At 41.9% G+C, this 13,646-nt stretch overlaps 1 protein-coding gene across 1 annotated transcript in view; it reads right to left on the bottom strand.

Annotated features, from left to right (window-relative positions):
• Positions 1-13,646, bottom strand: part of LOC127646253 (ras and Rab interactor 2-like) — a 56,104-nt gene that overhangs the window by 11,452 nt on the left and 31,006 nt on the right. Inside the window, exon 8 of the mRNA XM_052129750.1 lies at positions 1,647-2,855. Within this exon, the coding sequence (XP_051985710.1) occupies positions 1,647-2,855 (1,209 nt within the window). The remainder of the gene's footprint in view (positions 1-1,646; positions 2,856-13,646) is intronic.

The raw sequence follows: 13,646 nt of genomic DNA on the forward strand, positions 1-13,646 counted from the left end.
TGCTGAAGACCCGCTCTGATGGAGTACTGGTAGCACATGCACAGATATTTCCGTGCTAATCTTGCCATGAACAGAAACCTTTTGTCGTTCGTTTTCCACCAAGTCAGCGGGTCCTCTTCCCCATCAATGGCCATTTCCTGCAGGTACATGGTCATTTCTGCCTCGACCTTTTGCTCATCAGTGAGTAAAATAACGAAATTATAGTTTTAAAGTGGAAAATAGTATTTATGTAAAGAGATATATTAAAATAACGAAATTATAATTTTTCATATAATTTTTGAAAATTATATGAAATTATATAATAACCGTCCCACCCCGCCGACGATATCATCGTCCATCCCGATGTTTTACTGTCAACATCGTCAACTGCCAATTTAGGGGACATCGCCCAACCCTACTGACTACCAACCCTGGAGTCGTGAGTTCAAATCCAGGGTGTGCTGAGTGACTCCAGCCAGGTCTCCTAAGCATCAAAATTGGCCTGGTTGCTAGGGATGGTAGAGTCATGGGGTAACCTCCTTGTGGTTGCGATTAGTGGTATTGACTCTCAATGGGGAGCGTGTTAAGTTGCGCGTGGATCGCGGAGAGTAGCATGAGCCTCCACATGTGGATTCTCTGAGGTGTCATGCACAACGAGCCATGTGATAAAATGTGCGGATTGACAGTCTCAGAAGCGGAGGCACCTGGATTGAGGTGAGTAACCGTGCCACCACGAGAACCTACTAAGTAGTGGCAATTGGGCATTCTAAATTGGGAAAGGGGATAATAATATATATATTTTTAAATTAACCAATGTATTATGGACAAAATGTCACCATGAACAATTATTTTAAAGTGATGTGTCATATTTTCAATGCTAAAATCCATACTTCCTTCTATTGCAGTAATGTGCAGAGCCAACTGTAAATTTGCGAAATCTGTAGGTTGATTTAAAAAAATTTAAACACTGTGGCACTTTCAACTTTGCACTGTTTGTTTAAACTGTACATAACTGTACATACCCCTATCTTACACATACATTACCACTTGCACATGTACATATGCGGGGTGTAGATTCCAGTGGGGATGGGGGGAGGTAACCCCCCCCCCAATTATCAAAACAAGCAAATACAACCCCCTCCCCCCATTATTATAGCATGATCAATGGAAACATGTAAATGCTTCATGCAATCCCCCCAATGTTCAAGCCAAATCTATGCCCTTGTACATTCGCCATTGTCTATGTCCATTTATACTCTTACCTAGTTTTATATTCTGTGTCTCAATGTAATGTTCTGTGTGCACTTGTTTCTCCTATCACCAAATTTTTTTTTATTTGAGAACACTTGCCAATAAAGCTCATGATAATTATGATTCTGTTTGAGTGTTCTGACATACAGTATCAAATATATGACTCAACCTATGGTGTGAGTTTAGGGTGGGACTACCTGTCTGCCCAACAACTGAAGAAGGGTGGAGCATTTGGGTAACCGGTTTGAAAATATTATTTTTGAAATTCCATTTGCCATTGTTAGAGGTGCAGAAATCACACACTTCACCTCGAAATATAGAAGAATGTTTTATAGGTGGTTTGTTTTGCCCCACAACTTTGAAACAGGTGAATCTAATATAGACATTAAAACAGACTGGAACTAAAATCTTCTTACCAATTTGGTCTTCGGGTATATAAGACTCTACAGGTGGGTTAATCTCTGAACTCTGTATGAGGTAAGCCTTCATTTGAGTCATGAACTGGCGTAGTGTCTGCAGAAGATCCTGGCTGGATGAGTGGCAGTTTTTGTTCTCCTGCACAAAGCTCACATAGTCCTGCACCAGACACCCAAAGTAGGAGTCTTTGTTTTGGGCCAGCTCAAGTATCTGCATCAATATGCGTTTCTCTGGGGTCGCAAGAACATGGAGAACACCTCGCACCTTACGGAAGTGTCCCCTTAGTGCCCGTGGGAATATATCAAGTGATCCTGGACGAGCCCCTGTTAACTCAACCGCCTGTAGTCTATGTGACTTGCGAGAAGCCCGAAGTCGAAGATGCAGGTCCCTCTCGAGTCTCACACCGTAGTCTTCCTCCTCAACATTATCCTCATCACTGCTGTCATCCATGTAGAGACCTTGGCCCACACTCTGGGAATGGCCCAAAGGGATAGGGCGTGGATGACAGTCCATAGAGTCAGATGATGAATTGGACAAACTTGTCCCACTTGAGTTTCTTTCTTTCTCGTCTGGTCCAGTCCATTGTTGCAGGTAAGTGCAGCTGGTCTGCTTTACAGGAGATGTATGGGGAAGTTTGGCTCGAGAAAGGGCCCTTGAGATGGTTTCTTCCTCTAAAGCAATGGTGCAGCGGTAGCTGTCTATGTCTGGTAGCTGTGGAGGTCTTGGTGGAGGATGAGGAGCAGATTTCTTGGCAGCCGCAGTAGATTTGGATCTCTGGCTCAGTCTGTTGAAGCCTTTGCACAAAGGCATAGTCTTTGGATCTGGGGGTACAGTTAGGTTACGTACTAAATGCTGGGGTGAAGGAGGTCTGGGTGGGGGACAGGATTTTCCGTTGGCTGCTGTTTGGTCTTTTGCGATCACTGTTGTAGCGTTTCCAGACAGATATTCCAGTGGTTGGCTGAAGACAGGGTTGATGAAGGACAAAGCACTGCTGGAGCAACTTCCCTCATCTTTGAAGGTGTTAAGGCAGGTTTCAGTGACAGGTAGCGGGGTATTTATCTGCCCAGTTGAAGTGCAGGTGTGATCCTCTACCTGTAAGACGTCAGAGCAGTTGGCATGCAGAGAAATTAGTGGACTGTCCTGAAACAGAGTCTTGTCTGGGACAGAAAGTGCCCCCTGGTCTTTGTTGAGAGAAGATATCCAGAATGCTGGAGGGAAAAAAGAGAGAATTTGGTTAATGATTATCAACGTACAGCTACAATCATTGCACAAACATAAGCGCAAACCCAGCAAACAACCAAGTCCAGCTGCCTACCAAAGAAACGGTATACAGCACTCGTTGTTAGTGCACACGTGAATTGGAGAAAAAGTGTGTGTAGCTATATCTCGTTACAGTCATGCTACCGTGTCCGCTCAAGTCTGTCATTACTTAGTCCACTGCAGTTCAAGAAGAAATGCAGCAAACTCAGTCCTGTGTTTCAGAATGCTGATTCACAAATGTCGTACATACAAACATACCCAACGAATAGACGCCCAAAACCTCAGTGAGTCTTTATCCAAACAGACTTCACAGAGCATGCAGAACCCCTCCTTTCTCCTCCCCGTGTTTCTGTGCCTCTCTCCGCCCATTTGAATCTGGTTTCTCTTTGTTGCTTTGTTGAGCTAGTTTCTAGTTGGACTAGACAGTTAGATAGTCAGCCTCTTCCATATAAGACTTCCCCTTTTCTCAGATTACTATATCAAATACTCAGTTATTCTGTGGCAATCATTAGTGTACTTTTCAAATTCTATAACAAATGCAATACACAGATGACAGCATCAAGATTATCATGTACTTTAAAATCAATTTGAAACAGCATTCACAATCTATTATAATTCTGTAATTGTATGTATTTCTGAGTAACAGGATCTTAAACAAGAAAAATGTAGAAGCAGAACTTGATTTTAATCCATCAGGAAATGCTTGGACCATTTCAACAGAGGAGCAAGTTATTACTTTTTAAGAAAGATGGCTAAGATTAAAAACTATTTCTGTTGGAATAACATGCACTGATGGATTATGCACAGTAAGACCAGGAACATGTATTAAGACAATTTTACTTTCATGATGGTTTTAAAAATAAAGAAGGGTCAGAATCATGGTTTATAACTTTGCGCACGTGAGAACACTTGGCATTAAAGTGGCTCTTACTAGAGCAGAGTGGAACTATCTCTGTAAAGGAAGAGAGAAAGAGAGGAATCCCATACCTATTCTTTTTTTCTGTGAAAATGACTGTCTGCAAACACACACACACACACACACACACAAACACTATAGTCCTTCCCTTAGTAACCTCTATGGTCTAATCGACTCAACACGTAATCTCACACACTGGAATGTCAGCTGGACTAATAATAGCATTGAACTGGATAGTAAGGCAACATAACCACAGCCACAGCTGTGACAAGCTGAGAGACCAAATCTGTAGCCAAATACACAGTTATTGCTGAGGAAATCAGTGACAAGAGTGCAATCTTTCTCTATAAACATTGCTTTTTATATCCAATAGTGCAAGTCTTTTAACACTTGCTCAAGAGGAACTAAAGCCTCTTAGAACATGTTAAAGGATATATATATATATATATATATATATATATATATATATATATACAATGTCATCAGATTACTCTCTAAATGTAAATGCCTAGGGAGCACAAGAACAGTCATACATACACAAGGTTGGGAGGGTTACTTTTTAAATGTATTCCACTACATATTACAGAATACATGCTGTAAAATGTAATTTGTAACATATTCCTTTAGATTACTCAAGGTCAGTAACGTATTCTAAATACTATGGATTACTTCTTCAGCACTGGTAGATTTTTTTTACTTGTTTTGACTATAAAAACTCTGCCAGTACAGTAAGACAAAATACACGTTCAAAATACATTCTCTGAAAAACCTAAATATCTTATGCAGTGTTAATCAAATTGAATTTGTTTTAAGAATTTTTAGATATTTTTACAAGAAATAAAAAATTATTACCAAGAATACCACTTTTCCCCTAATATCAAAAGGTCTTAGTAGAAAAAAGAAATTATGATCCAACGTGAATTTTCTTGATAACAAATATTACCGTGCCTGGTAACATGTGCATGTAAAATGGCTAGAAATAGCATTTTAGCTTAGTGTAAAGCTGACAATTTACACAAGGTTTATTTCTATTTCTTCTGCTCCAAACTTTTTTCAAGCTTACTTCTCTGTCTGCTTGTATGAATGTAACACATTTTAAAAAAAGTGTTTCACCGCTGTTCAAATGCACTTTGGATTACATCATTTATATGTATAAATGTTTTCCATCTGAAAGGACTAAATATTAAATGTAACAAATAACAATAAAATGCAAAGTAATCTCTTCAGTAATCAAAATACTTTTTGAATGTAACTGTATTCTAATTACCAATGATTTAAATTGTAACTGCAGTGGGAAAAAGTTACAAATATTTTGTATTTTAAATACGTAATGCCGTTACATGTATTCCGTTAATCCCGAACCCTGTATATACTGTATACAGAAGTAAAACGTCAAAGTTTAACAATGCAATTTAACAGATTACTTTTTTATTCATTTTACAAAAAGTAACCTCTGCCCCTAACTTTTACCTTCTGATCAGACCCATTGTATCAGCTATATTCCTCAACGACACAGCAGTTTCACTTGAATTGTGTTTAAACAACACCCAAAAATATACTTCAAAGCTCTGATATATAATGTGAATTATCACCACCAAACATTTTTCAACAAGATTTTATTAAAATAGATTTGAATAATAAAATGAGCATCTATGATTTTTTTCAGTTTGTTATAAGAACCTCCCTATGATTCCGCAATCTAAATCCTTTATCCTAGATTAGCCAATAATATATTGTAACAAGGTTCGAGGAATGACGAAGCGGGAGACAACTCAAAGGTACATTTATTATTAACACAAAACACATTTGCTTAACATCGTAATGGTAAGCTTCACATATAAACACTCAAATGCTCTGTGAATGGCAGCCACCAACAGACAGAACTTGTCAGCTGGATTCTCTCTCTCACTCTAAGGTCTGGCCCCCTTTTTATTTCCCCCCTCTCACTGCAAACATGAAAACAGCAATTACCAGCAATTAATCTCAGGTGAAAACCATTACCACCTCCTCTCTCCCTAGACAAAGGCTCGACCACACCCTCGCCTCCACATACCCCCACCACCCTACTCAGGCCGGGGGAACTATCCGGCCTGCCCCCCCCCCCCATCTGTGGGCCATCTGTGCCCCTGGCCTGTAGAACACCTCAAATTTAAACGGCAGTGCCAGATACCAAAAGGGTGATCTGGGTGTTGGCATCCTTCATGCGGTGGAGCCATTGGAGCGGGGCATGGTCCGAACAGAGGGTGAATGCTCGTCCCATCAAATAGTAGTGGAGCGTGAGGACCGCCCACTTTATGGCCAAGCACTCATTTACTATGGTGCTGTACTTCGTCTCTCTCAGAGAGAGCTTCTGACTAATGTATAGCACTGGGCGCTCCTCCCCCTCCACCACTTGGGAGAGTAATGCATCCAGCCCCATGTCCGATGTGTCCATCTGCAAATCAAAAGGGAGAGAGAAGTCAGGGGAATGCAGAAGCATCCTGCCACAGAGTGCAGCTTTTACCTGTGTGAATGCTAGTTGGCACAGCTCCATCCACTGGACCGGGTCTGGAGCTCCCTTTTTAGTGAGATCAGGCTGGTGACCTCCAAATAATTAGGGACAAGCCATCGATAATAGCCAGCAGCCCCAGGAACTGTCTCACCTCTTTTATGGTCTTGGGTCTAGGGCAGATAGCAATTCCTGAGGTTTTATCAATTTGGGGCCGCACCTGACCATGACCCAAGTGGAACCCCAGATACCGTACCTCCACCCGCCCAAATGCGCACTTTTTCGAATTTTCCTTAGCCCTGCTTGTCACAGCAACCTCACAACTGCCACCAGATGCTGCATGTGCCACTGCCAATCATTACTATAAATAATGATCTCATCCAAATAGGCAGCTACATACGGTGCGATCTGAGGACCCTGGCCATAAGATGCTGCAACGTAGCTGGAGCCCCAAACAAACCGAACGGAAGGGTAAAAAATTGGTGTAACCCAAATGGTGTGGAGAAGGCATTTTTTCACAGGACATCTGTCAATATCCCTTTGTTAAATCCAATGTTGAATAAAAGCAACCCGTGAACAACTGATCAAAAATTTGTCAACACGAGATATCGGATAAGCATCAAATTTCTCTATAATCCACACAGAACTGGATTGAGCCATTGATCAGTTATTTAGGATAGCTTGTCATTGCCTGATGATATCAATATGTTCTTTTTTATATTAAAAAAATTGGCAAATTTTTTTAATATACACCAATGGCACAGTGGGTTGGCTAAAACTGCCCATCAGGCCGGGTCTCATGACTCCCTTCTTTAAAATAGAAGAATATGAAGTCAGAAATCTACTGCGAAGACAGAACAGCAGGAAAGCAGCCGGCCCAAACTTAATTTCAGCTGCAAACATAAAGTGGTGTGTTTACCCCCTTGCCCCAGTATTCACTGACATTTTTAACTGGTCGCTTCGTGCATGAACTTACGAATCATATTCTTTAAAGTCTTATTAAATAATTCAACTAAACCATCCTTTTGGGGATGGTACACGCTTGTCAGAATCGATTTAATACCCAATAATTCGTACAGCTTGCGTCAGCCTGATGCAGAGCAGCCAAAGACGGCCCAGGCCACGCCTCCCCAGCCAGCATTTTGCACATCCCACACTATTTACTTTCTCTCAGGACCCATCCACAATTTGTCACCAGAATATTACCGTGATGGTCACTATTAAATAATCATGAATATCCCCATGCCCTTACCTTCACCTGATTATTTGCCTCCAATGCCCCATTTTCACCAAGCATTCATGAATGGAGGTTTGATTACAACCTGAATCCACCAGAGATTGGTATGTACCCCGTACTCACTGGTATTTGGTACATCCCTACCTGATTGAGGGCGGTCTGTGGAGAGTCGGGATCTGTATCAAAGCCCCCACCTCCATTTAAAGGGCACTGCTCTTGAACATGACCCGGCTCCCCGCTAGTCAAGCAGACCGGCCCAAGCCTTCCACCACACTCGTGGCAGCGGACTCCTTCACCTGGGATGAAGAGAGGGGAGAGATGGGGTTTGTGGAAGCAGAGAAACCCCATGACCGAGGAGCCGGTTTTAGTTTTGTGAACGCGCTAAAGCTAGTGGCAACACATTGTGTACATTTGAAACATAACTTCTGTCCACTAAAAAAAACAGCGACTGCTTCTGTGTAGTAAAAAAAGTTTAGTGGTCCATTTGAGACTACACTACATCTTTAAAATTCATACACAAGATAGCCAGTGCATTGTGTAATGTAAGTGCATAGTGTATAGTATGCCATTTGGGGCACAGCTTATGTTACCGTACAGACAGAATGAATAAATTGTTGTAACAGTAAAAGGTTGGGCAAGGAGGAGGCAACGTAAAGTTTAATGATATAAATTAACTTAAAACCAACATAAACAAACATGCAACGTGGCCACATGCATCTCTCTTTCTCTCTCTCACTTGAACCGGCATCTCCGGCCGCCCCTCATCTCGATCTCCCGCTGATCAGCTGATTCAGCGCCGGCTGTGCTCCATCACAGCCCGGCCATGCCCTCCTCGTTGTCACACTCCTCCCCCACCCGATTCAGGCCGGGGTGCCACCAGTCTGATTAACCGGGATAGGACACTGCCCATCCGGCTGTTCTGTCAGCCAGTGGTCCACACTGCCTCCAGTGAACCTGGGGGGAGAGACGAGGGGAGGCATGGGGAGAGGGAAAGGGCGAGCGGAGACACAGAGAGAGAGAGCGGAGACAGAAGAACTTGTCGCCCGGTCCCCAACCGCTCCTCTGCCCTCTGGTGGACACCAACTCGCTCCTCCCCCGGTGGACAGCAGTGTGTTCTCCGGACCCTGGCAGACGGAACCGCTCCTCCCCTTCTCGGCAGACGGCCACGGTTCCTCCGTCTCTCGGCGGCTGGCAGCGACCCCTCCATCTCTAGGCAGATGGCCACAGCTGCTACCCTGGCGGATGGCAGCAGCGAGGACTCTGCGACAGCGCATCCCTCCTCCCTCCAGGGTTTTGGTACCACTGCAACAGTTTAAGGTTGGGCAAGGAGGAGGTGGGAACCGGCTGAACGGTCAACGTAAAGTTTAATGATATAAATGCATTTAAAACCAACATAAACAAACATGCAATGCGGCCACATGCGTCTCTCTCGAACCGGCGTCTCTGCCCACTGCTTGTCTCACTCTCCCACTGATCAGCTGATTCAGTGCCGGCCGTGCTCTGTCACGGCCCAGCCACGCCCTCCTCCTTGTCCTGAAACTTGACACAATTGTTCCTTGTGTGACTCAGTGGAACTCTGCTATTTTAAAATGTTCTGCTCTTTTAGAATATTCTTTTTTTTTTTTTTTTTTTCATAATTTTTATTATTTCCTTCACACATTCAACATAAAACAAATAAGAACAGTAACTGACAGGACAATAAAAAAAAAAAATAGCGCCCTTTTTTTGTTTTTTTTTGGATAGATTACCAAGAGGGTAGAGAAGGAAGGCTGTTTGTGTGTGTGTGTGTGTGTGTGTGTGTGTGTGCGCGCTAGAATGGACATTACCATGCGTGTAAGTTTGTGTATGATTGAGTATTTTGTATTGAAATGTTGGAATCAGCAGGATTGGTATAGTATGAATTGTAATTAAAGTACTGTGTCCTAGTTATAAGAGGGAATGGGTTGGGTTGGGTCAGGCTCAACGGATCTTTCCTCTGACTGCTCCAGCCCTCACCGGGGCCAAGGAGCATATTAATCCTAGGAGATAGGGGGAGTGAGGCTTCGAACGCATGGGGGTGGGGTGGGGGGCTGGGGACCCGATCCAGAGGCACACAGTGCCAGAACCCCTCTCCACTTCTGCTCTCCTCTGTCCCCGCCGTCAGTTGCTATTCTATTGACGGGCCAGCTCATCTACCCACCTCACTATCCCTGTGTTATGTCTTCTAGGGTCTAAATTAAGTCTAAGTGCATTAAAAGAGGTGCGGCGCAAGGGGTAGAACTTATTCAGAACCACCTCTAGCACCACCCATTTCCCTACCTATTGACTGATTGTGTGATTAAGTGAATGATATGAGATGCATTAAAAAGAAGTGGGGGGCAACAGTGCAGGACCTCTTCAGGCCCTCCACTCAGCACACCCTAATTCTTAAGTAGGAGTGTGAATGTTGGCCATCTAACATGAGGAGCATTAAAAAGTGAGGTGTACAGAGTAGAGCCGGCCCCAGCAGTTGTAGTGGAGGAGCAGGTCTGTGGAGGCACGATGAAGAGGGGAGGCATATTCTCCCTCAGGGTAAGCACCATCCCCATCCCCCCCCCCCACACCCACACACACACACACACACACACACACACAAGGGAGCCAGTCTCAGGCCCTTGGAGGCAAAAAGCAGCACAGAATAAAATTGCAGGTTGGCGGAGAGCCATTCTGGAGAGAACATATAGGTGAGCGTTTTGAGGCTTGTAGTAGACGGTGAAGGAGTTATCCACATCCTGCTGATTTGTCCCTAATGCTGTAAATATGTAATGTTGTGAGAGATGAGTTATCTAAGTGGTGAAGGGGTATGGCAGACGATAATAAAGCAGGTTTGCTAAGGTTGTTGATTAATAAATGAAATCGCGAAAACTGAATCTCGGGCAAAGGGGCCAGCGGAGCTTAGAATTTAGAAATTTGGACAGTACTAGCCAAGTGGATGGGGAATCATTTGAGTTCTTTCTAGAGGGGTTATTTGATATTTCTATTGAGATGTGATCCAAAAGTAAGTTTTTCCAAATAGTGATATCGATTTTGTTTTTTGTTTTCCAATTCATGAAGATGGTTTTCTTGGCGACAACTAGCGCGACCAGCAGAATTTTACTGTTCATGTGATTCAGGTTGATTGTGGAGATGTCTACAAGTAGACAGAGAGATGGGGACGATGGGATGGGGCAGCCGAAAAAGGCAGATAAAATCCTTGTAACCTTTTCCCAGAGTTGTTTTATAGGGGTGCAGTGCCAAAGTGCATGAATATATGTGTCCCTGCAGTTTTGAGTGCAGTGTGGACAGATGTCTGAGGTGGAGCCCATATGAAATAATTTCCGTCCAGTGAGGTGAGTCCTGTGGATAGTCTTGTATTGTATTAGCTGTAAGTTAGTATTTTTGGTCATGAGAAAAGTATTTTTGCAGACTTGAGTCCAGTAATCGGCATCAGTGTGAATAGATAAATCCGATTCCCAGTTAGCAGTGGGGAGACTTATGATAATGTCGGTTTGTATCACTATTTTGTAGATTTTGGATAGTAGTTTTTTGGAGGATGGAATATTAATTAGTTGTGAGATAGTTGGGGCGACTTCTAAATTGACCATTGGAGTGTTAGTGGTTGGTTTAATTAATTATTTAATTAATGATTTAATCTGTAGGTATTGTAGGAATTGTTTGTCGGTGATGCCAAGTTTCTGGACCAAGTCCTCAAATGTAGCGAAATTGCCATTGACGAAAATATGTTGCAGGTGAGTAATACCTTTATCTTTCCAGGAACTGAAGTTAAGTGTTTTATTATTGCAAGTGAAATCAGGGTTATTCCAAATTGGGTGAGTTTCAGATGCGAAAGCTTTGTGTTAGTAATATTGTGGAATTTCCACCAGGCTGTCAGACTTGAGCTAATTGTGGGTGCTTTGAAACAGAAGTGTTTTATAATTGTCTGGGTAAAAAAAAAAGGCAGGTCTGCGATCTGAATGTTATCACATATATTATGTTCCAAGTCTAGCCAGGTGATATCGGATTGGTTGGGGTGAGTCCATCTGTGTACATATTGCAGATGATTTGCCAAACAGTATAATGCAAAATTTGGTGCTTCTAATCCTCCTAGGCTCTTAGATTTCTGAAGGTGGATAATTTTATTCTTGGAGTTTTATTTTTCCAATAGAATTTTGTAATTGCTGAATCTAGGGATTTAAACCAGGCGGTGGTTGGTTGTATTGGGGTCATTGAAAGTAGATAGATTACTTTGGGTAATATTGTCATTTTGATTGTGGCTATCCTGCCCATAATGGAAAGTGGTAGGTTTACCCAGCAATGGAGGTCTTCCTGAATTGATTTTAGAAGTGGGGTGAAATTTAATGTAAATAGATCTGACAGCCTGGGGGAAACTCTTACACCCAGGTAAGTGATACTATCCGTGCATAAGGGTATAGGTAATGTGATGGCTGCAACATCCCAGCTTTTGGGTTGTAGTGGGAGAACAGATGATTTATCCCAGTTAATCGAGTATTCTGATATGTTGGCAAATGAGTGTATGATTTTGATTGTTTCTTGTATTGAAATTAGAGGATTCTCCAAAAATAGTAGTATGTCATCTGCATAGAGGCTAATTTTATGATGCATACTTTTCGTCCTGATGCCTGTAATGAGTGTGTCTTCGCGTATGGCGGCTGCTAGAGGTTCAATGAAAATAGTGAACAGTTGAGGTGATAGTGGGCATCCTTGTCTAGTCCCCCTGTGCAATGTGAATTTTTGTGAGGATAGTCCATTAGTAGTGATAGTGGCTGTCGGTGAAGTGTATAATAGTTTAACCCATTTAATAAATGATTCCCCAAAGCCAAATCGCTCTAATGTGGAAAACAAGAATTTCCAATTGACTATCAAATGCCTTCTCGGCATCTAATGTGACAATGACTGTGTTATTTTCTTGAATTGTACATTGATGCATAATATTGAACATTCTGCGTGTATTGCTTGCGGCTAGTCTGCCTTTAACAAATTGCTAGAGCCTTTGCCATGATTTTGGTGTCTACATTTATTAATGAAATTGGTCTATAATTCGATGGTAGAGTCGGATCCTTATTGGGTTTGAGTAGAAGCGAAACTGATGCTGTGTTAGAGGTTTCCGGAAGCCTAGAAATGAGTTTTGATTCGGTTATCATTCGGATGAAAAATGGGGCCAAAATTAACCAAAAGTGTTTATAGAACTCGGAAGGGAAGCCATCTGGACCAGGTGCTTTATTGTTTGGCATTGAAATAAGAGCAGCCTGAAATTCAACTTGAGATATTGGGGTTTCTAACTTATTTTTTTGGTCCTCGTTAATTTTAGGTAAAATAATGTTTTTGAGAAAGTGGTTAATTTCTTTATTGTCTGGATCTTTTTCTGATGAGTAGAGCTGGTTGTAAAACTGATAGAAGATTTGATTGATTTCGATTGATGAGTGGGTAAGCTTCCCTGCTGAGTCCTGTATAGCTGTTATCATAGTTTTTTCTTTGTTTCTTTTTATTTGATTTGCCAAATATTTACCAGATTTATTGCTATGATAAAATTGTTCCTGTCTTAACCTGTGTATTAGAAATTGAGTTTGTTTGTTAATTATTTCATCGAGTTCTGATTTATATAACTCTAACTTATTCTTAGTTTCAAATGTTGGTTTAGTTATGTTAATATTTTCAAGATGTTTAATTTTTTGTTCTAAATGCGATTCTTTTTCCTGTTCTATTTTTTTTTTGTGAACTGAGAATGATATAATAATTCCTCTAAGTACTGTTTTCCCTGTTTCCCATAGAAGAGAGGGCGATAACTCCGGAGAATCATTTGTTTCTAGAAAGAATGCCCACTCTTTCTTGATGAGGGTGTCAAATTGTGAATCTTGGAGGAGAGAGGTATTAAAACGCCATCTAGGTGTTGTTTTGTGTGTACGAGTCATTGTCCAATTAATTGTGACGGGGCGTGGTCACTAATGATAATCGGATGAATTGATGATTGAGATATATTAGAAATCATAGAGTTACTTGTGAGAAAAAAATCCAGGCGGGAATATGAGTGATGGACTGGAGAGAAGAATGAGTATTCTCTACTGCTTGGGTGTTGTAAGCGC

This window comes from Xyrauchen texanus, chromosome 7, assembly GCF_025860055.1.
Source record: "Xyrauchen texanus isolate HMW12.3.18 chromosome 7, RBS_HiC_50CHRs, whole genome shotgun sequence".
Lineage (NCBI taxonomy): Eukaryota > Metazoa > Chordata > Actinopteri > Cypriniformes > Catostomidae > Xyrauchen > Xyrauchen texanus.